We start from the raw sequence: 23,944 nt of genomic DNA on the forward strand, positions 1-23,944 counted from the left end.
TGACTCACCTCGGTTCAGAACGATAAGGCCCGGCCACACACGCACCGATTGGCCTGGCGGCATGCGCCAGCAACCCGGCGTACGATTGGTCGAGCTCGAGGTCACCCTGTCGCTAATGAGCGGATAATGAGATGCTAATGAGCGGAATGTTGAAGGTTTTTGGGATACCGCGGGCGCGATTTTAGCCCGGCCGAAACGTAAATACGCTTAAAACCGTCTCGGAAGCGTAAGCTTTCTTTGGAGGTAACGCGCGCGTAGGTACGCCCTGTAACTTTTGAGCGCATACCCGACAGACGCACACGCGATGACAGACAGACAGACAGACAGAATGACAGACAGAAGTACCGATTTATATATATAGATATATAGATACTTCAGCTAGTATATATACTAGCTGAAGTGCCCGGCGGTGCCGAGGCTTTTTCGAAGGCATGTTGTTGTTGGAAGAGAGAGAGAGAGAGCGACTGGGGGGGGGGAGGGAAGAGAGAGAGAGAGCACGACTGGGGGGGAAAAGAGAGAGAGAGAGCGCGACTGGGGGGGAAGAGAGAGAGCGACTGGGGGGTAGAGAGAGAGCGACTGGGGGGAAGAGAGAGAGCGACTGGGGGAAGAGAGAGAGCGGGTGGGGGAAGAGAGCGGGGGGAAGGGAGGGCGGGGGGAAGGGAGGGCGGGGGGGAAGGGAAGGGAGGGGGGAAAGGGAGGGGGGAAAGGGGTGGGGGGGAAGGGAGGGGAGGGAAGGGGCGGGGGAAGGGAGGGGGGAAGGGAGGGGGGAAGGGAGGGGGGAGGGGGAGCGGGGGGGAGGAAGGGGGGCGGGGGAAGGGGGGCGGCGGGGGGGAAGGGGGGGCGGGAAGGGGAAGGGGGCGGGGGGGAAGGGGCGGGGGGGGCCCAGGCCGAGAGCCCCGCTTTCCGTGCCCCGCCCCCCCGGCCGAGAGCCCCGCTCTCCGAGCCCCGCCCCCCCCGGCCGAGCCCGATTGCGGCTCTGAGAGACGGCCGGCGGCCGAGCCCCGCCCCCCCCGGCCGAGGCCGATTGCGGCTCTGAGAGACGGCTGGCGGCCGAGCCCCGCCCACCCCCCCGCCGAGCCCGATTGCGGCTCTGAGAGACGGCCGGCGGCCGAGCCCCGCCCCCCCCCGCCGAGCGCGGAACAGAGACGCCGCGTCTCACCTGCTCCTGCTGCGCGCGCACCCTGACCCTCGTGGCTGACGCCGTTGCCCTGGGTAACGTGACACGGCGGGGGTGAGGAGCTTAGCAGAAGCGCAATCACCTAGCTCGGGCCTGGCTGGGCAAGAAAGGCGCAGGCTTTGAGGCCTAAGAAAAAAACGGGCAAAGGTAGGAAAAAGAATGTTCAGGTTAGATAAAATATTTACAAGTGATTTATTTTAAAAGAATTTAATAAATTGAATTTTATTTTGCTGGAAATGTATATTTGAAAAGAAAGACGGGTGCTCCGGTTTCTCCCACAGTCCAAAGATCTGCGGGTTAGGTTGATTGGCTGTGATAAATTGACCCTTAGTGTTCGGGGGATTAAATACGTGGGGTTACGGGGATAGGGTGGGCTATGTGTTGGTATAGGGGTTACGGGGATCGGGTGGGATATGTGTCGGTGCAGGCTTGATGGGCCGAAATGGCCTCTATCTGCACTGTGGGGTTTCTGTGATTTCTGTGATTTCTGTGAAAGCAGGAAAAAAGAATGGAAGCAAGATGGCGGCTACTCACCTCGGTTCAAAACGATGAGGCCTGGCCACACACGCACCGATTGGCCCGGCGGCACACGCCAGCAACCCGGCGTACGATTGGTCGAGCTCGAGGTCACTCTGTCGCTAATGAGCAGATAATGAGATGCTAATGAGCGGAATGTTGAAGGTTTTTGGGATACCGCGGGCGTGATTTTAGCCCGGCCGAAACGTAAATACGCTCTTAAAACCGTCTCAGAAGTGTAAGCTTTCTTTGGAGGTAACGCGCGCGTAGGTACGCCCTGTAACTTTCGAGCGCATAGCCCGCCAGACGCACACGCGATGACAGACAGACAGACAGAATGACAGACAGACAGAATGACAGACAGAAGTACCGATTTATTATATATATAGATAGATAGATAGACTAGCTGAAGTGCCCGGCGGTGCCGAGGCTTTTTCGAGGGCATGTTGTTGTTGGAAGAGAGAGAGAGAGAGCGACTGGGGGGGGGGGAGAAGAGAGAGAGAGAGCGCGACTGGGGGGGAAGAGAGAGAGCGACTGGGGGATAGAGAGAGAGCGACTCGGGGGAAGAGAGAGAGCGACTGGGGGGAAGAGAGGAGAGCGGGTGGGGGGAAGAGAGCGGGGGGGGGAAGGGAGGGCGGGGGGAAGGGAGGGGGGAAGGGAAGGGAGGGGGGAAAGGGGCGGGGGGAAGGGAGGGGGAGAAGGGACGGGGGAAGGGAGGGGGTAAGGGACGGGGAAGGGAGGGGGGCGGGGGGGAAGGGAGGGGGGGAAGGGAGGGCAGGGCAGAAGGGGCGGGGGGGAAGGGGGGGCGGCGGCGGGAGGGCGGGGGGAAGGGGAGGGGGGAAGGGAAGGGGGGAAGGGAAGGGAGGGGGAAAGGGGCGGGGGGAAGGGACGGCGGGGGGGAAGGGGCGGGGGGGAGAAGGGGGGGGCGGGGGGGACGGAAGGGGAAGGGGGGGCGGAAGGGGGGGCCCAGGCCGAGAGCCCCGCTCTCCGAGCCCCGCCCCCCCGGCCGAGAGCCCCGCTCTCCGAGCCCCGCCCCCCCCCCGGCCAAGCCCCGATTGCGGCTCTGAGAGACGGCTGGCGGCCGAGCCCCGCCCCCCCCGGCCGAGCCCGATTGCGGCTCTGAGAGACGGCCGGCGGCCGAGCCCCGCCGCCCCCCCCGGCCAAGCCCGATTGCGGCTCTGAGAGACGGCCGGCGGCCGAGCCACGCCCCCCCCCCCCGCCGATTGCGGCTCTGAGAGACGGCCGGCGGCCGAGCCCCGCCCCCCCCCCCGCCGAGCCCCGATTGCGGCTCTGAGAGACGGCCGGTGGCCGAGCCCCACCCACCCCGCCGAGCGCGGAACAGAGACGCCGCGTCTCACCTGCTCCTGCTGCGCGCGCACCCTGACCCTCGTGGCTGACGCCGTTGCCCTGGGTAACGTGACACGGCGGGGGCGGGGGGTGAGGAGCTTAGCAGAAGTGCAATCACCTAGCTCGGGCCTGGCTGGGCAAGAAAGGCGCAGGCTTTCAGGCCTAAGAAAAAAACGGGGAAAGGGAGGAAAAAGAATGTTCAGGTTAGGTTTACAAATCAGTGATTTTTTAAAAACAATTTAATAAATTCAATTTTATTTTGCTGGAAATGTATATTTGAAAAGAAAGACGCAAAAAGCAGGAAAAAGAATGGAAGCAAGATGGGCGGCGACTCACCTCGGTTCAGAACGATAAGGCCCGGCCACACACGCACCGATTGGCCCCGGCGGCATGCGCCCAGCAACCCGGTGTACGATTGTCGAGCTCGAGGTCACTCTGTCGCTAATGAGCGGATAATGAGATGCTAATGAGCGGAATGTTGAAGGTTTTTGGGATACTGCGGCGCGATTTTAGCCCGGCCGAAACGTAAATACGCTTAAAACCGTCTCGAAGCGTAGGCTTTCTTTGGAGGTAACGCGCGCGTAGGTACGCCCTGTAACTTTCGAGCGCATAGCCCGACAGACGCACACGCGATGACAGACAGAATGACAGAATGACAGACAGACAGATCGACCGATTTATATATATAGACGAGCTAGAAGTGCCCCGGCGGTGCCGAGGCTTTTTCGAGGGCATGTTGTTGTTGGAAGAGAGAGAGAGAGAGAGAGCGACTGGGGGGGGGGGGAGAAGAGAGAGAGAGAGTGGCGACTGGGTGGGAAGAGAGAGAGCGACTGGGGGGTAGAGAGAGAGCGACTGGGGGGAAGAGAGAGAGCGGGTGGGGGGAAGGGAGGGCGGGGGGGAAGGGAGGGCGGGGGAAGGGAGGGGGAAGGGAAGGGAGGGGGGGGAAGGGAGGGCGGGGGGAAGGGGAGGGGGGAAAGGGGGCAGGGGGAAGGGATGGGGGCGGGGGGGGAAGGGAGGGGGCGGGGGGGAAGGGAGGGGGGGCGGGGGGGAACAGTCCGAGAGCCCCGCTCTCCGAGCCCCGCCCCCCCCCGGCTGAGAGCCCCGCTCTCCGAGCCCCGCCCCCCCCCCCGGCCGAGCCCGATTGCGGCTCTGAGAGACGGCCGGCGGGCCGAGCCCCGCCACCCCCCCGGCCGAGCCCGATTGCAGCTCTGAGAGACGGCCGTGGCTGAGCCCCGCTCCGCCGGCCCGAGCCACGCCCCCCCCCCCGGCCGAGCCCAATTGCGGCTCTGTGAGACGGCCGGCGACCGAGCCCCGCCCCCCCCCCCGGCCGAGCCCAATTGCGGCTCTGAGAGACGGCCGGCGGCCCGAGCCCCGCCTCCCCCCCACCCTGCCGAGCCTGATTGCGGCTCTGGGAGACGGCCGGTGGCCGAGCCCCGCCCCACCCCCGGCCGAGCCTGATTGCGGCTCTGGGAGACGGCCGGCGGCCGAGCCCCGCCCCCCCCCGCCCGAGCCGAGCGCAGAACAGAGACGCCGCGTCTCACCTGCTCCTGCTGCGCGCGCACCCTGACCCTCGTGGCTGACGCCGTTGCCCCGGGGTAACGTGACGCGTTGGGGGGGGGAGTGAGGAGCTTAGCAGAAGCCCTAGCTCGGGCCTGGGCTGGGCAAGAAAGGCCCAGGCTTTCAGGGCCTAACAAAAAAACGGGGAAAGGTAGCAAAAAGAATGTTGAGGTTAGAAAAAATATTTACAAATGAATGAAGTTTTTTTTTAAACAATTTAATAAATTCAATTTTATTTTGCTGGAAATGTTTATTTGAAAAGGCGCAGAAAGCAGGAAAAAGAACGGAAGCAAGATGGCGGCGACTCACCTCGGTTCAGAACGATAAGGCCCGCCCACACACGCACCGATTGGTCGACCGTCAGGTCACCAAAGCGTAGGATTGGTCAATCGTCCCGTCACTCGACCGTAGGAGGGCCCGGCCGCACGCGGCAGCAAGCCGCTGTACGATTGGTCGAGCTCTGAGGTCACTCTGTCGCTAATGAGCGGATAATGAGATGCTAATGAGCGGAATGTTGAAGGTTTTTGGGATACCGCGGGCGCGATTTTAGCCCGGCCGAAACGTAAATACGCTTAAAACCGTCTCGGAAGCGTAAGCTTTCTTTGGAGGTAACGCGCGCATAGGTACGCCCTGTAACTTTCGAGCGCATACCCGACAGACGCACACGCGATGACAGACAGAATGACAGACAGAATGACAGACAGAAGTACCGATTTATATATATAGACTAGCTGAAGTGCCCGGCGGTGCCGAGGCTTTTCGAGGGCATGTTGTTGTTGGAAGAGAGAGAGAGAGCGACTGTGGGGGGGGGGGGGTGGAGAAGAGAGAGAGAGCGCGCGACTGGGGGGGAAGAGAGAGAGTGACTGGGGGGTAGAGAGCGACTGGGGGGAAGAGAGAGAGCGACTGGGGGGAAGAGAGAGAGCGGGTGGGGGGGAAGGGGAGGGCGGGGGGGAAGGGGCGGGGGGAAGGGAACGGAGGGGGGAGAAAGGGAGGGGGGGAATGGGGGTGGGGGGAAGGGAGGGGGGGAGAAGGGGGGGCGGGGGGAAGGGAGGGGGGGCGGGGGGGAAGGGAGGGGGGGCGGCGGGGGGGGAAGGGGGAGCGGCGGGGGGGGGACGGGAAGGGCGGAAGGGGGGGCGGGGGGGGCCCAGGCCGAGAGCCCCGCTCTCCGAGCCCCGACCCCCCCCGGCCGAGAGCCCCGCTCTCCGAGCCACGCCCCCCCCCCCAGCCGAGCCCGATTGCGGCTCTGAGAGACGGCCGGCGGCTGAGCCCCGCCCGAGCCCGATTGCGGCTCTGAGAGACGGCCGGTGGCCGAGCCCCGCCCCCCACCCCCGGCCGAGCCCGATTGCGGCTCTGAGAGACGGCCGGCGGCCGAGCCCCGCCCCCCGGCCGAGCCCGATTGCAGCTCTGAGAGACGGCCGGCGGCCGAGCCCCGCTCGAGCCGAGCGCGGAACAGAGACGCCGCCTCTCACCTGCTCCTGCTGTGCGCGCACCCTGACCCTCGTGGCTGACGCCGTTGCCCCGGGTAACGTGACGCGTGGGGGGTGGTGAGGAGCTTAGCAGAAGCCCTAGCTCGGGCCTGGCTGGGCAAGAAAGGCCCAGGCTTTCAGGGCCTAACAAAAAAATGGGGAAAGGTAGCAAAAAGAATGTTGAGGTTAGAAAAAATATTTACAAATGAATGAAGTTTTTTTTAAAACAATTTAATAAATTCAATTTTATTTTGCTGGAAATGTATATTTGAAAAGAAAGACGCAGAAAGCAGGAAAAAGAACGGAAGCAAGATGGCGGCGACTCACCTCGGTTCAGAACGATAAGGCCCGCCCACACATGCACCGATTGGTCGACCGTCAGGTCACCAAAGCGTAGGATTGGTCAATCGTCCCGTCACTCGACCGTAAGTGGGCCCGGCCGCACGCGGCAGCAAGCCGCACGCGGCAGCAAGCCGCCGTACGATTGGTCGACCTCGAGGTCACTCTGTCGCTAATGAGCGGATAATGAGATGCTAATGAGCGGAACGTTGAAGGTTTTTCGGATACCGCGGGCGCGATTTTAGCCCGGCCGAAACGTAAATACGCTTAAAACCGTCTCGGAAGTGTAAGCTTTCTTTGGAGGTAACGCGCGCGTAGGTATGCCCTGTAACTTTCGAGCACATAGCCCGACAGACGCACAGGCGATGACAGACAGAATGACAGAATGACAGACAGAATGACAGACAGAAGTACCGATTTATATATATATGAGATGAGAAGATAATCTGTTAATATGTATAATTGTACTAGCCAACATATTCCTTCCATCTGTGTTAAAATTGTTATGTTTAGCTAAATGTATTAATTTACACCAATAGTAGTGTTTAACAGTAATGTAAATTTAAGCCCTTGCAATAATAAAGTTCTCCAAAAAGGGTTGTTTCATAAATAAAAAGCTTAAAATCTATAAAGTTTGCTTTTAGTTTATGATTTAAGAAATACATATTCTCTGTTTGAAGATTGCATGTTGATGATGTCCCCTGAGGGAGAGTGGCTGAATTATTGAACTGGGCAGTATGAAGGAGTTGGACTAACATCAGTAGAGGTAGCCATTAACTGAAAGATACTTCAGCATTCTTTTAAATCTACTGTACATGTCAATTCAGCTCCCCTGCATGGTCTGACTCAGCAGATCTTTCCAGCCAGTTCCCCGATGAAGTCATCAGTACACTCCAGTTAAACAAAACATCTCAAGAAAGTTCACACAATTCGTCGCAACTTTATTTTAAGCGGGCGAGGGAAAAGAGTCTAAACAATTTTAAATGCAGAAATTGATCATCCAATTAAAGAACCACTTTGGCAAAGCTGTTTAGAAACACACACTTGTGTTTTAAATCATTTTATAACATGAGACGCACACTCTAAACTAACCTTTGTGCAGTGACACAATTTCAAAAAAAGTTCCACCTCTTACAAAGCTGCTTTCGGTCGCCATGGCTCGTTCAGCCCATGATTCAGCAGAATTACTGGTGACATATAAATGTGTCAAAAACCGTATTGTTTTATTATTCCTTTCTTCAATGATGCCTTTCGGATCAGTTTGAGAACAAATGCCGAACCAGATAAACCAGTTCCTTGTAAATGTTTGGACTTGTTTGATTGTAGCAGGCGGGGGTGGGGGGGGGTGGCGGCAGGAGTGAGCTGTAGGGTTTTCTCTGGGGGGGTGCAGGAGGGGGCTGTGGGATTTTCTATGGGGGGCAGGAGGGGGCTGTAGGATTTTCGGGGGGGGCAGGAGGGGGCTGTTGGATTTTCTATGAGGGGCAGAAGGGGGCTGTGGGATTTTAGGGGGCTGTAGGATTTTCTATGGGGGGGCAGGAAGGGGCTGTGGGATTTTTTATGGGGGCAGGAGGAGGCTGTAGGATTTTCTATGGGGGGCAGGAGGGGGCTGTAGGATGTTCTATGGGGGGAGGAGGGGGCTGTTGGATTTTCTATGGGGGGCAGGGGGAGGCTGTAGGATTTTCTATGGGGTGGCAGGAGGGGGTTGTGGGATTTTCTATGGGGGGGCTGTGGGATTTTCTATGGGGGGGCTGGAGGGGGCTGTGAGATTTTCTATTTGGGGCAGGAGGGGCTGTAGGATTTTCTATGGGGGGCAGGAGGGGGCTGTAGGATTTTTCATGGGGGGCAGGAGGGGGCTGTGGGATTTTCTCTGGGGGACAGGAGGGGTTGCAGGATTTTCTATGGGGGGTAGGAGCGGGCTGTAGGATTTTCTATGGGGGCAGGAGGGGGCTGTAGGAATTTCTATGGGGGGCAGGAGGGGGCTGTGGGATTTTCTATGGGGGCAGGAGGGGGGCTGTGTGATTTTCTATGGGGGGCAGGGGGAGGCTGTAGGATTTTCTATGGGTGGCAGGAGGGGGTTGTGGGATTTTCTATGGGGGGCAGGAGGGGGCTGTGTGATTTTCTATGGGGGCAGGAGGGGGCTGTAGGATTTTCTATGGGGGAAGAAGGGGGCTGCAGGATTTTCTATGGGGGGGCAGGAGGGGGCTGTAGGATTTTCTCAGGGGGGGCAGGAGGCGGCTGTTGGATTTTCTATGGAGGGGCAGGAGGGGGCTGTAGGATGTTCTATGGGGGGAGGAGGGGGCTGTTGGATTTTCTATGGGGGGCAGGGGGAGGCTGTAGGATTTTCTATGGGGGGGCTGTGGGATTTTCTATGGGGGGGCTGGAGGGGGCTGTGAGATTTTCTATTTGGGGCAGGAGGGGCTGTAGGATTTTCTATGGGGGGCAGGAGGGGGCTGTAGGATTTTTCATGGGGGCAGAGTGGGCTGTGGGATTTTCTCGGGGGGACAGGAGGGGCTGCAGGATTTTCTATGGGGGGTAGGAGCGGGCTGTAGGATTTTCTATGGGGGCAGGAGGGGGCTGTAGGAATTTCTATAGGGGGGCAGGAGGGGGCTGTGGGATTTTCTATGGGGGCAGGAGGGGGCTGTAGGATTTTTTATGGGGGGAAGAAGGGGGCTGCAGGATTTTCTATGGGGGGGCAGGAGGGGGCTGTAGGATTTTCTCAGGGGGGGGCAGAAGGGGGCTGTGGGATTTTAGGGGGCTGTAGGATTTTCTATGGGGGGGCAGGAGGGGGCTGTGGGATTTCCTATGGGGGCAGGAGGAGGCTGTAGGATTTTCTGGGGGGCAGGAAGGGGCTGTGGGATTTTGTATGGGGGCAGGAGGAGGCTGTAGGATTTTCTGGGGGGCAAGAAGGGGCTGTGGATTTTCTATAGGGGCAGGAGGAGGCTGTAGGATTTCTATGGGGGGGCAGGAGGGGCCTGTGGGATTTTGTATGGGGGGGGCTGGAGGGGGCTGTGGGATTTTCTATGGGGGGGCTGGAGGGGGCTGTGGATTTTCTATTGGGGCAGGAGGGGCTGTAGGATTTTCTATGGGGGCAGGAGGGGCTGTAGGATTTTTCATGGGGGGGCAGGAGGGGGCTGTAGGATTTTTCATGGGGGGCAGGAGGGGGGCTGTGGGATGTTCTCTGGGGGGACAGGAGGGGGCTGTGGGATTTTCTGTGGGGGACAGGAGGGGGATGTGGGATTTTCTATGGGGGGCAGGAGGGGGCTGCAGGATTTCTATGGAGGGGCAGGAGGGGGATGTAGGATTTTCTATGGGGGGCAGGAGGGGGCTACAGGATTTTCTATGGGGGGCAGGAGGGGGCTGTAGGATTTTCTATGGAGGGGCAGGAGGGGGCTGTAGGATTTTCTATGGGGGGCAGGAGGGGGCTGTGGGTTTTTTCAGGGGGGCAGGAGGGGGCTGTGGGATTTTCTATGGGGGCAGGAGGGGGCTGTAGGAATTTATATGGGGGCAGGAGGGGGCTGTGGGATTTTCTATGAGGGGCAGGAGGGGGCTGTGTGATTTTCTATGGGGGCAGGAGGGGGCTGTAGGATTTTCTATGGGGGGCAGAAGGGGGCTGTAGGATTTTCTATGGGGGGCAGGAGGGGGCTGTAGGATTTTCTATGGGGGGCAGGAGGGTGCTGTAGGATTTTCTATGGGGGCAGGAGGGTGCTGTAGGATTTTTTATGGGGGCAGGAGGGAGCTGTGGGATTTTCTATGGGGGGCAGGAGGGGCTGTAGGATTTTCTATGGGGCGGTCGGGAGGGGGCTGTAGGATTTTCTATGGGGGGGGAAAGGAGGGGGCTGTAGGATTTTCTATGGGGGGGGAAAGGAGGGGGCTGTAGGATTTTCTATGGGGGGGGAAAGGAGGGGGCTGTAGGATTTTCTATGAGGGGGGTGCTGGAGGAGGCTGCAGGATTTTCTATGGGGGGCAGTAGGGGGCTGTAGGATTTTCTATGGGGGGGCAGGAGGGGGATGTAGGATTTTCTATGGGGGCAGGAGGGGGCTGTAGGATTTTCTATGGAGGGGCAGGAGGGGGCTGTAGGATTTTCTATGGGGGGGCAGGAGGGGGCTGTGGGATTTTCTATGGGGGCAGGAGGGGGCTGTGTGATTTTCTATGGGGGCAGGAGGGGGCTGTAGGATTTTCTATGGGGGCAGAAAGGGTTGTAGGATTTTCTATGGGGGGCAGGAGGGGCTGTGTGATTTTCTATGGGGGCAGGAGGGGGCTGTAGGATTTTCTGGGGGGGGCATGAGGGGGCTGTGGGATTTTTTATGGGGGGCCAGGAGGGGGCTGTGGGATTTTCTATGGGGAGCCAAGAGGGGGCTGTGGGATTTTTTCAGGGGGGCAGGAGGGGTTGTAGCATTTTGTATGGGGGACAGGAGGGGGCTGTAGCATTTTGTATGGGGGGCAGGAGGGGGCTGTAGAATTTTCTATGGGGGCAGGAGGGATTGTAGCATTTTGTATGGGGGTGGGAGGGGGCTGTAGGATTTTCTAAGGGGGGCAGAAGGGGGCTGTAGGATTTTCTATGGTGGGGCAGGAGGGGGCTGTCATGAATCGCAACTTCTACAAGAAGTAACTTGAACTACTACTGAACGACCAGCTGAGGGCGCCGTCCGAGGAGTATAAATACTCGCGCGTGGGCCCAAATTGACCCAAGACAATCTGGAAAAAGGAAGCTAGTGACTACTAACTAGACCTCCATGTTTTGTTACAAGTCGATTAAAGCCTTGCTTTATGTAGAACCAAGTGCGTAGTGAGTCTTTATTACGTCAGGGGCTGTAGGATTTTCTATGGGGGGGGAGCCAGGAGGGGCTGTAGGATTTTCTATGGGGGGGTGCCAGGAGGGGCTGTAGGATTTTCTATGGGGGGTAGGAGGGGGCTGTAGGATTTTCTATTGGGGGCAGGAGGGGGTTGTAGGATTTTGTATGGGGGCAGGAGGGGGCTGTGGGATTTTCTATGGGGGGGCAGGAGGGGGCTGTGGGATTTTCTATGGGAGGGCAGGAGGGGGCTGTAGGATTTTCTATGGGGGCAGGAGGGGGCTGTAGGATTTTCTATGCGGGGGCAGGAGGAGGCTGTAGGATTTTCTGTGGGGGGCAGGAGTGGGCTGCAGGGTTTTCTATGGGGGGGCAGGAGGGGGCTGTAGGATTTTCTATGGGGGGCAGGAGGGGTCTGTAGGATTTTCTTGGGGCAGGAGGGGGCTGTAGGATTTTCTATGGGGGGCAGGAGGGGGCTGTGGGATTTTCTCAGGGGGGCAGCAGGGGGTTGTAGGATTTTCAATGGCGGGGGCTGTAGGATTTTCATGGGGGCAGGAGGAGGCTATAGGATTTTCTGTGGGGGGGCAGGAGGGGGCTGTAGGATTTTCTATGGGGGCAGGAGGGGGCTGTGAGATATTCTATGGGGGCAGGAGGGGTCTGTGTGATTTTCTATGTGGGGCAGGAGGGGGCTGTAGGATTTTCTATGGGGGGCAGGAGGGGGCTGTGGGATTTTCTATGGGGGGCAGGAGGGGGCTGTAGGAATTTCTGGGGGGAGCTGTAGGGTTTTCTATGGGGGGCAGGGAGGGGGCTGTAGGATTTTCTATGGGGGGCAGGAGGGGGCTGTAGGATTTTCTATGGAGGGGGGCTGTGGGATTTTCTATGGGGGTCAGGAGGGGGCTGTAGGCATTTCTGGGGGGAGCTGTAGGGTTTTCTATGGGGGGGCAGGAGGGGGCTGTGGGATTTTCTATGGGGGGCAGGAGGGGGCGGTAGGATTTTCTATGGGGGCAGGAGGGGGCTGTGGGATTTTCTATGGGGGGCAGGACGGGGCTTGTAGGATTTTCTATGGGGGCAGGAGGGGCTGTAGGATTTTCTCGGGGGGGGCAGGAGGGGGCTGTAGGATTTTCTATGGGGTGGGCAGTAGGGGGCTGTAGGATTTTCTATGGGGGCAGGAGGGGGCTGTAGGAATTTCTGGGGGGAGCTGTAGGGTTTTCTATGGGGGGCAGGAGGGGGGCTGTAGGATTTTCTATGGGGGGCAGGAGGGGGCTGTAGGATTTTCTATGGGGGGGCAGGAGGGGGCTGTGGGATTTTCTATGGGAGAGCAGGAGGGGGCTGTAGGATTTTCTATGGGGGCAGGAGGGGGCTGTGGGATTTTCTATGGTGGAGGGGCAGGAGGGGGCTGTGGGATTTTCTATGGGGGGGCGGAGGGTGCTGTGGGATTTTCTATGGGGGGGGCCGGAGGGGGGCTGTGGGATTTTCTATGGGGTCAGGAGGGGGCTGTAGGCATTTCTGGGGGAGCTGTAGGGTTTTCTATGGGGGGCAGGAGGGGGCTGTATGATTTTCTATGGGGGGCAGGAGGGGGGCTGTGGGATTTTCTATGGGGGGGGCAGGAGGGGGCTGTGGGATTTTCTATGGGGGAGCAGAGGGGGCTGTAGGATTTTCTATGGGGGGGGCAAGAGGGGGCTGTAGGATTTTCTATGGGGGGGGCAGGAGGGGGCTGTGGGATTTTCTATGGGAGAGCAGGAGGGGGCTGTAGGATTTTCTATGGGGGCAGGAGGGGGCTGTGGGATTTTCTATGGTGGAGGGCAGGAGGGGGCTGTGGGATTTTCTATGGGGGGGCGGAGGGTGCTGTGGGATTTTCTATGGGGGGGGCCGGAGGGGGCTGTGGGATTTTCTATGGGGGTCAGGAGGGGGCTGTAGGCATTTCTGGGGGGAGCTGTAGGGTTTTCTATGGGGGGCAGGAGGGGGCTGTATGATTTTCTATGGGGGGCAGGAGGGGGCTGTGGGATTTTCTATGGGGGGGGCAGGAGGGGGCTGTGGGATTTTCTATGGGGGAGCAGGAGGGGGCTGTAGGATTTTCTATGGGGGGGGGCAAGAGGGGGCTGTAGGATTTTCTATGGGGGGCAGGAGGGGGCTGTAGGATTTTCTATGGGGGAGCAGGAGGGGGCTGTGGGATTTTCTATGGGGGGGGGCAGGAGGGGGCTGTGGGATTTTCTATGGGGGGGGCAGGAGGGGGCTGTGGGATTTTCTATGGGGGAGCAGGAGGGGGCTGTAGGATTTTCTATGGGGGGGGCAAGAGGGGGCTGTAGGATTTTCTATGGGGGTGGGGGCCGGAGGGGGGCTGTGGGATTTTCTATGGGGGGTGGGGGCCGGAGGGGGGCTGTGGGATTTTCTATGGGGGTGGGGGCCGGAGGGGGGCTGTGGGATTTTCCTATGGGGGGCAGGAGGGGGGCTGTGGCATTTTCTATGGGGGGCAGGAGGGGGGCTGTGGCATTTTCTATGGGGGGGCCGGAGGGGGCTGTAGGATTTTCTATGCGGATGGGTGAATTGTACGGAAGGTTTTTTTTCCAGACGATAAGTTAGGACGGCCTTCCATCGCCGTGGTTATCTTGCGATCTTGCGACTTTCCAGTCCACACACACACTCGGAGTTTCACCTTCAAGCGAGTTCCAGGAATCTGCGCGATCTTTTGTACTGCATTCCGCGGATTCCTTTCCCAGCGAGGATAATGATTTTCTCATGACACAACCCAGCAATGAACTGGGTAGCATAGCAACCTTGCATTTCTGCCAAAAAAGAAATAGAAACTTTCACTTTTTAAAAGTGCCTTTTTCAAAATATAAAAAATTGCAAGCCTCTTGTTAATTTAAGGTCTGAAACAACGAATGTTACATCAGACCGAGACAGATACTTGAATAAGTTACAATCTGGACAGACCGTGGCTAATATTATTGCACCTGAAATCTATCACTGAGTTTTTCCCATCTATAGCCGTCTTCCCCCAAGGGCTGTGAAACGGGATGGCTCCAATCGCCAGACGCTGGGACTGCTACCCACTGCTGGGAAATGTAGTCCTCTAACGTGACCGAAGACTGACCCATTGGGATTGCACTGCGTTCCCTCACTTAAATGTGCAGATATTAGACTTCGCACTGACTGACACTCAGCAATCAGGGAACCAGGGTCAAAGTAACACATTGGTGACATGTGTCTCTAACCGGGGGGGGGTCCTCGCTCAACATGCAATGTTTTCATGCCAGTGATCAGCAGCCAGCCCCAAAACTCCACAGTCTCCAATGCAGAAAGGCGGCCGTGGAATTCCCTTCAGACTGGAGGAGCCCCGGCTTGGTGGTGAAGGTGTACCTGCTGCTGCTGCAAGGCAGGATGCCGAAAGCATCAAGTAAAAGCGGTGGGGAGTGGAGAAGAAGCAGGGAAGGAGAAAAGCCGGGAGGCTTTTAAACTACAAATCCCACAATTCGGTGCAAGATTCCTCTCCTTTACGCCCCCCCTCTGGGTAACGTCACGTCACGCACGTCACGGAGTAGTCGGATCGGTTGGAGTCGGTGACTTTGTTGGGAAAGTCTGGAGACGGCAGCTGGAGGGAGCGGAGTTGTCAATCATCCCAGGGAGACGCGGCGCGAGAGTGGCGGGGTCGCGGGCCGGAGCGAGAGTGCGACTGCACACAGGGACTCTCTCCATTCTCTCAGCCTGTCTGTCCCACCGACACCGAGTTCTTCTTTCAGATTGTTGAACAGCGAATTGGGAAAGAGAGAGAGAGAGTGTGTGTGTGTGAGAGAGGGGAGGGAGTACCTGGGTTGTGCTGGGAAGTTGGCTAATAGTTACCGGGCTGGGTGTGAGAGGGACTATTCCTGGTTTGTCTTCACCGTCATTTGCAGCCCTATCGTGAGTAAGAAGATGAGCGGTGGCGATATTGTCCACAACGGCTGGTTGAGGAAGTCTCCACCGGAGAAAAAGTTGAGACGTTACGTAAGTTTTTTTTACGAAGACACACTTTTGAAATATGACACTTTCATATATATGCGGATTAAAATGGGTTAAGGCTACAGTGGTGATGCTGTAAGATAACCATCTTCTGAAAGTTAATTAAATCCTATTATAAAAGTTAATATTTACCTGTGCAAAATTAATTTCTCATTCTGAACAGCGATTGCTATTCCTTTCGATACCCAAGCATAATTGACGACCCGGAATGCTGGCACGAAGGAATGCATCGCAATTGCTGGGCACTGTCCTTTTCTACCTTAATCTTGTTAGCAATTCCGAGTTTGCATACTATGATTTACTGTACGTGACAGTTTTATTGAAAGTCGAATTGAGTTACTGCCAATATAGGCACGATGTGCGCAGTAGTTTATTCCAGATTTCCAGCGTTTGTCGATTTTTTTAAATTGTCTATTTGTGTTGTGAAGTCCTGCGTCAATGTGGGTATGCTTTGATGTTTCTAACTTTTTGATGCAATTTGAGTGAGGTTAAAGTCACTCATTGTTGATCAAAAAAGATCAGATCACCGACACAATATGTTGAACAGTAATAGTTTGCAAGGGAACATTTGCTGAATCGCACAGACTGTCAGAAATCAAGTTTCCAGTAAGAGACACACCCATTAACTTGGCTGCTGCTCTCAGTACATTTGAGGTGGAATGGGTGTTGATGTATTTTAATGCAGGTACAATGCCAAACGACATGGAAGGATGAAGTGGCTGCTTGTTATGCCTGGAAACCTGAGGCACGTCCCATTGTGAAGTCATGGTTCTCTCATATCCCCAAGCTTTTTCCTCGTTGCTGGCAGTTCTTGGAATAGTGGTATTTTGGCAGGCGACTAAGACGAGGCTAAAATGCTTTCGATCATGAAGAAAGGCTTTTCACCAGAGGCATTTGTCGTGGTCTGGGAAGGTGGTCTTTGAGATTAGGAGGGAGAGAGTTGCTGTCCTAGCCTACAGCTCGGGACATCAATCCCAACCTAGAGCTATTGGGCCAGCTAACCATGGGGAGAAAGATCTCTGGATTAAAATGTATCTTAAATCATCTCTAGAAATCTATAACCCTGACAGAAGTTTGTGACATTCATGAAACTTTTATCACTTTCTCAGCAATTGAACTTTTTGTTCAGGTGAGCTGTGGCTGGTCTGATTCTCACGTGAGAAGTCGTAACTGTGTTTTATTTTAGCACGTAATTCATTTTGAAAATTAAAGTATGCATACTCCAGTTTGCCGAGCTAATGAGCTAATTATTTACTGCAGCTTGAGAAAATATTTTTTAGTGATGGGGACTTTGAACCTTTTTGGTTTTGCAGTGGCTGCTTTACTTCTGGGTAAAATGATAAGTACAAAAGGTAAGAGGAAACTTAAATAAAGTGACTACTTTCATATGGCAATCTGAAGTGGTCGTGATTTAACAGTTTAAAACCATACATCTTCGAGATATACTTTTGAGTTGTGCCCTGTTGGAAGTATACTTTAGTAAGTATTTTCCTGAAGTGTTTACTTAGTTTAGTCACAGTTTTGTTGATGGTAACCCTGTATGTGACAAAAGGTTTGTCGATCGGATTCCAAGTTCTTGGGTTCAGTTTTTAGTAAGTCTTGGCTGTTTTAAAATTTCTTCCCAGCTATTTCCTGCAGAGTTAATTACTTGCAGAGAGCACTCAGATTAGTGAGAGCAGTAAATGTTTCGCTGTTGTGGTTGAATCTCAAGACTTTTAAAACTGGTACTGTGCAATTTTTTCACACTGTGTTTAGTGTTTAGAAGTGAGCATTGTTTTCTGCTGTTTGGTTCTACTGGAAAGGGATATACAAAGAGAGAGGATAAATTTGAGAAGATAGATGACAGGAATCCTATTGCAATATCTCTTGTTGGGGTTTGTGCATTTGCATATATAACTATGCACTGATGACCTCTTGTTATTAACCAGCACTATTATAATCAAAATGTAGAATTAATAAACATGAACATAATATGTGCAATTCCCACTTCAGCAAGAGTCAGTACCATGATCCCCATTGTAATTTTGTAACATATATAATTAAGAATAGGACTTTATGATATAAACTACAAATGTTTGTTAGCTATGTTTTTGAGCCTGATGAAGGTGCAAATAGAGGTTTTGCACCAGTGTAGGGTGAGAAAGTTTATTTATTCAAGTCGTGGTTATAAAGATGGCAGAGACAAAGAAAGGTTTTGGCAAAAGTTGCATTGGTCTTCCTTGCACTGGGCTCCCCAATTAAGAGACAAGAACTTGTATGTAGATAGAACCTTTCACATCTCCGGGACACCCCAAAGCACTTCACAGCCAATTAATTACTTTTGAAGTGCAGTCACAGTTGTTACATAGGCAAATGTGATAGCCAACTTGCGCACAGCAAGGACCCCAAACATTAGTGAGATGAATGATCACCTTAATCTGTTTTTGGTGTTGACTCGAGGATAAATGTTGGCCAAGACATTGGGAGAACTCCCTTGCTCTTCAAATAATGCCACAGGATCTTTTGTGTCTACTTTAACAGGTGAATGGCGCCTTAGTTTAAAGCCTCATCCAAAAGATAATGCCTCTAACAATGTCGTCCTGCCTCGGTACTGCACTGAAATGTCAGCCTGGATTATGTATTGAAGTCCCTGGAGTGAGACTTGAACCCACAACCTCTGACTCAGAGGTGAGACTGCTACAACTGGTCCAAGCTGACACCTTAATTTAGTTCTTTAAACTTAATAGCCCAAGCTACCTAAACCTATCGCAGTACCTTTTTCTCCCCCCCCCCCCCCCCAATCCTTCCAGCACGCCACAAGCCTCTAGCCTCCCCTAACAACAAACAACAACACTTTGCATTTATATAGCACCTTTAATGTAGTAAAATGCACCAAGGCACTTCACGAGTGTTATCGGACAACATTTGTCACCATGCTACAGAAGGAGGTATTGGGACAGGTGACCAAAAGCTTGGTCCAAGAGATAGATTTTAAGGAGCATCTTAAAGGAGGACAGAGAGGCGGGGAGGTTTAGGGAGGGAATGCCAGAGTTTGGGGCCTTCCCAGCTGAAGGCACAGCCTCCAGTGGTGGGGCCAGAGTCAGAGGAACTCGGAGTTCTTGGAGGCTTGTAGAGATGGGAAAGGGGGGAGGCCATGGAGGAATTTGAACACCAGGATGAGAATTTTAAATTTGAGGTGTTGCTGGACTGGGAGCTGATGTCGGTCGGCGGACAGGGGTGATGGGTGAACGGGACTTGGTGCGAGTTTGGATTTTGGCAGCAAAGTTTCAGATGAGCTCAAGTTTGCAGAGGGTGCAAGGTGCGAGGCCAGCCAGGAATGTATTGGAATAGTCGAGCCCAGATGTAACAATGGCATGGATGAGCTGCAGATGGGCCGAGGCAGGGGTGGAGACAGGCAATATTACGGAGGTGGACCTAGGCAGTCTTGGTGATGGAGCAGATGTGTGGTCGGAAATCATCTAACACAAAATCATCCTGGCCTATGCTTGCAAATGCTATGAAATCTATATTAAAGCATGTACTCTATCAAACCATGTCTTGAGAAGGCATGTAAACTTGTACAAATCAAAATTCTAATGACAAAAAAAAGCAACAAAAGTCTAGCTCTGCTGTCAGCTGAAAACAACGGGCATGCAATCTTAGAAAAAATAACAAGTGCCCCTGGCCAATGTTCCCTCTAAGCTGCACTGCTGTGCAGCGGTCCGGAGATCCCGCGCATGCACGAAAAATTTAATGGGCCGCGCAGCCAGTTAAAGGGCCCACGCACACACAAAATTACAGGGAACACTGCCTTTGGCTATCACCAGTGATGTGGGAATCGAGAACAGGATTTGTAATTGCTTGTAATTATTTTTCTTCTTTAAAAATAAAATTGTGACTTTAACCAACACTCACTTTCTATTTGCTTTGATTCCGACAAGGCCATCACGACATGTGTCTGCTTCTACAGATTCCATGTGTACACTGAAGTGCCAGTTGGCTTTGTAGGGTGTGTCAAATGGAACACTAAGAGTAGAAATAGAGAAGTGTTCTGCACTGTCTGAAAAAATAAGATGACAGGTACAAGACGCTATGTGTGTGTTACATTTTTTAACTTCTGATTTGCTTTCATTCAATCTCCTCTTTGCTGTATCAAGAGCATTGGGTGGTTCACCTGCTCTTCGGTTTTTTTCCTGAGCTCAGAGGTATAGGACGAGATCAGGAAAACAGGATAGAGATTCAACCTCTTGTGGAAATGGTGAGCGCATAGTAATAATGGAGTCCTTTGTAGTCTGCAGAACATGCTTGAAACTCCGAGCAGATCAGTCAGGATATTAACATGCCTGTCTGTCTCTTATGTTTCAGTTCTGAAGAAGGATCCACACCAGAAGCTTTAACTTATCTGTTTCCTCCACAGATGCTGACTGATCTGTGTGCTTTCCAGCATTTTCTGTTGGTTCACATTTCCAGCATCTGCAGTGTTTTGCTTTCTACTTTTTTGTTCATTTTGTAGCTTGATGATAGAAGTGTCAGTCTGAGGAATGAGATTGCAAACTTTGGGAATTGTGATGTATCTGTCTCTTATAAATTCCAGTTACATATATATATGAGATTTTTCAAAAAATGCCCATTTTTCCAGTGTGGTGACTAGAAAATCATGATATAGCAAAAGCAAGAGGAAGTGCTGAAGAGGAAAAACATAATTCACAGCAGAAACATCTCTTTAAATGTAAAAATACATCAGACTGAAACTAGATGTGTAATGTCCTGGGTTGTTCTCTAAGTGGTAGTGGTGTCAGCACTATATCAGCATTATGGCTAATGCCAATGGCAGTCTGACAAAGGGCTTTTGAAACTGATAATACTGGTATGTCTCCCTTGAGTTGGCCTAACCTGCAGTTATTGTGTTGCTTCTGTTGTATGATCTTCAGTTGCTTCAGTTTCACTGTTGACTTTTTTAAAAAGGAGTTTGGCTTCTATGAAGGCTCCTTCTTTCTCCACCAGTAAGTGAACCGTATATGAATGGCGGTTCGCCTTCATTTCTCAATTAATTTTTCTCACTCCTAAATTGATTTGCTAAAATTGACAAATGTAACCCTCTGAGGAAATCTGAGTGGAAAGGTCATTTGAGGCGAGTATTGCATAAATGTTGCGACCCATGCTGCAATGGAGTTAATTTTTTAAAATCTGCATGGGTGTACTTTGTGGAGCGTTTGTGTTTATAGTAGTAGTTAGTCCCTCTAACCATTTTGTAAAATATACATTTGCTGTTGATTGTGCCCTTTAAGGGAAACTTGGTGTGGATTAAACACTGGTCTTTTACCTCTGAGACCATGGGGTTCAAATCCAGCCCAGATTGATAGGATGGGTGTTTCCTCTGTCTTCTGGCTGTAAGGTCTTGTATGAAATGGGTACTAATCATGGGACTACAGCACAAAACTGCCTCTAGTTTGGCACCAATTAGTAATCTCATTCTAAGAGTTCATATGATGACTGGTGTGGCAAGTGGAAAACATGTCACACGGGGGCAATAGGCATGCACTTCTGAGCTTAGAACTGAGGCATTTGTTGGTGCTGAGCAGAGGGAGCTTTACTCATAATCTGACTAGGGAGTACTTAATGCTGACATTGGCTGCCTGAAGTGGGAAGAGTTGCATCTTGAGCACACAAAATAATAGATCTCTATTGGCTGATTATATGGAGGAGTAGCAACACATTGACAAATGGACCTCAGAATTTTGGATAGTTGTTGTCTCAACCCAACCTTGGATTTAGACTCTGATCTTCTAGTTCAAAGTTCGACACACCAACTTTGCAAACACTCAGTTACCCCCTTGCTTTATTCTTGAAATAGGCCTGTCGATAAGATATGCCGGCATACAGAACATGTTGTACAAAGTAGATTTTCAAATTGGTCTGCAGGGGGGATCCTAAAGGGTACATTAATTCACTAGATTTCTGCCTGTCTGAATCATTGCTGGATTTTTCTGTATGTGCTGATTAACTAGTGTATTAAATGTTGGCTCCTGTATATTAATGATCGTGCTATTTTCCTTTGGGTAACTGACATTGTCTTCTGCAAGTTAGGACCAGGGCTCCGGGGGAATTGTCTAAATTTGCAGATAGTTCCCTAAACAGAACATTTTGAAAACCTCTTGCACATAACTGTGGCAAGCATTTAACTAACCTTTGAGTGAATGTTCAGCGTTGGTTTTCTTGACGTGGACCGGGCGCAACAATTTTGAAATGGGGAAGAAACAAAGCTGCATTTTTCTGTATTTAGTAGCATCAGTCCTGAAACTCCAGAGAATTCAGTGATCATTATTATCGCCAGACCACGCAAGTGCTTAACATGCCATTGCATGAATGCAGGAAAACCCACACAAATTAGCTAAATGTTTTATAATCTGATTCATACACTTGCATTTTTGTTTAAATCAACACAACTGTTAATTTACACGGACATGTTTCTGCATTTCACACCTAGATTGTGCTTTGGACTTGATGACTTGTTGGAAAAAGATGCAGAAGCTTTTACTTTCCTTGCCCTAATTATCTAGTACATAGGAAATTCAATACACTGCATACATTTCATTGAAAAGTCATAAGTACCTGTTACTCCTGTAGGTGGCATTGTGATTGTTATTTTCAATGTTAAAAGTGACGCACTGTTTGGCACATAATAGCTGCACTTTCGTAGTGAGAGTATATTACCCTGTGATTGCACTATTTGGCTACTGGGTTCCCACAAATTCCTCAATCCTTTCTCAAATTTATTTTCTTCAGTAATTGAGTTTCTAATGTTCAAAATAAGGGTTTAAATTAAGAAAATAAATAATTCCTAATACTGTAACACCATTAAATCTGCCCATTGAATTGTCTTTTGTGTCTTTTAATACCTTCATCAAAGTTTTTACTTGAAGACCTCAGCCTTTCCCAAAAGCCTGGCTTGAACTTCATATTTTTGCCCACAGCCGTCACTCTGTGTGCTGCATTTGAATTGAGCATGTAGTATACCTCTTCCCAGATGCACAGTACTGCTCAATTAACTCTACTGACAATAATTTTTTTCAGCTTCATGCACTTTCTGCCCAGTAACATTCCTTCAAAGAATTTTGAAACACAAGAAGATAGATTTCCAAAGCTTTACTGAGGTAACATTTACAGCATGTTTAAAAAAAAAAAAGGGGCTGTGTGTGATAGAGAAAATTATACTGTTCTGATGACACACCTGTTGTGGCTTTTGTTTTGTGTTCTAAAATCAATAAACGTGTATTCAAGAAAGAGAGAGAAACTGGAGTTGAGAGATTCATTTTAATGTTCAATTTACAAAAAAATGGTGAATCTTGAAGCCAACTAATTCTCTTCATGTTTATTTTGTTAGCAGAAAAGGCCAGTGCTAATGACTTGCAAGATGGGTTTTAATTTTTAATACCTATGAGACGGGATGATAGAAAGACGCAAATAGAGTTGGGCAGTTTCTTTCATCATTCTAAATTGATTTTTTTGGAGTTGAATTTTGAAAGCGAACAAAGCCTCTTAAAGGGAAACATACAGCAAGGCAGGGGGAAAGGAGACTAATTGTGGGTGAAGAGGCCTCTGACCTTTAGGAACCCATCCTTGGGAGCAAATGGGGGCAAAGTGAATGATGGAGCAAGGGGGAGGGAGAATACAGGACTTGAGTGGGTAGTTCAAAGAGGTTGGGAAGTGATAAGAGTGAGGGGGTTGTGTGATGTGGAATGGGTAGCATGAAGGTGACTGGGTAGTGGATGTGATGGGAGTAAGGGAATGGGGAGAAGCACAAATGATTGGTGGAAGGGATGGTAAGGGAGCCACTAAAGACTGCATTTTTCCTGCAACCCTCACCCAAATGCAGCCTACAGCTGCTGGGGGCTCCTTTCCCCTCCACGTCACACCATCTCCCCCACCACCTCCCATCTGAAAGGAAGAAAGAGAGTAAAGAGATGATGAAAGAGAGAGAGAGAGAAGCAAAGAAAAATAAAACATTAAGACGATGGGCACTAGGATGAAACATTAGAGAGGAGAAACAAGGTGGATAGAGGACTGGGAGAGGCAAATTGCACTAGAATAAAGAACAGTTCAGAAATAGGAAGGATCAGACGGGCAGATACAAAGCAATCTAAGATGGGTTTGGAGTGCATGTATGTAAATGCACGTAGCGTGGTAAATAAGGTTGGTGAGCTGCAGGCACAAGTCGCAACATGGGACTATGATATAGTGGCAATAACTGAGACCTGACTCAAAGGAGAGGAGGATTGGGAATTCTCAATGCTTCTGGTGATGGTAACATGCAGAAAAATGTTTTGTGGCAGTGTGCATGGGCAGTTAGATTATTACATTCATTGCAGTAAACAAATCCTAGAGGATGTTTAGGGTCAAAGTTCAGGTTGAGGTGATGATCGAAGGAGTTTTACAAAAACGGGGCATTTCATTTTTAAAAAGAAAGGGGCAAACCAGATCTAGCTTCACAAGTGGTTCTGATTTGCCCACTGATCTGCCCAACCCAACCATTCCTGGCTACTAGGTATTCAGGGAAGATGAGGAAGGAAAATAAGCAAGTAGGGTGGCATTATTGATCAAAGAAACTATTATAGCACTAGAGGTATGATGTGGCTGAGGGGTCAAAGGCAGAGTCTGACATAATAAAACTCACTAGGCACATGGTTTGAGTATAAAGCAAGGCTTTAATCAACTTGTTTCAGAACATGGTGGTCTAGTTGTACTTCACTAGTTCCTGTCTTACAAAATGTCCCTGG

The 23,944-nt window shown here is 52.0% G+C and overlaps 1 protein-coding gene across 6 annotated transcripts in view; it reads left to right on the top strand.

Annotated features, from left to right (window-relative positions):
* Positions 1-14,468: 14,468 nt before the first annotated feature.
* gab1 (GRB2-associated binding protein 1) overlaps positions 14,469-23,944 on the top strand; it is a 266,096-nt gene continuing 256,620 nt past the window's right edge. For 2 of the 6 annotated variants that reach the window (XM_086009145.1, XM_086009171.1), the window contains exon 1: positions 14,512-15,173. In XM_086009145.1, the coding sequence (XP_085865271.1) occupies positions 15,102-15,173 (72 nt within the window). In that variant the 5' untranslated portion in view covers positions 14,512-15,101. Of the gene's footprint in view, positions 15,174-23,944 lie in introns of all 6 variants that reach the window. The other 4 variants (XM_086009162.1, XM_086009180.1, XM_086009189.1 and 1 more) reach the window with 3 other exon arrangements.

Source organism: Somniosus microcephalus, chromosome 2 (assembly GCF_052327205.1).
Source record: "Somniosus microcephalus isolate GS21.2 chromosome 2, FLI_Smic_1.0, whole genome shotgun sequence".
NCBI classification, from domain to species: domain Eukaryota; kingdom Metazoa; phylum Chordata; class Chondrichthyes; order Squaliformes; family Somniosidae; genus Somniosus; species Somniosus microcephalus.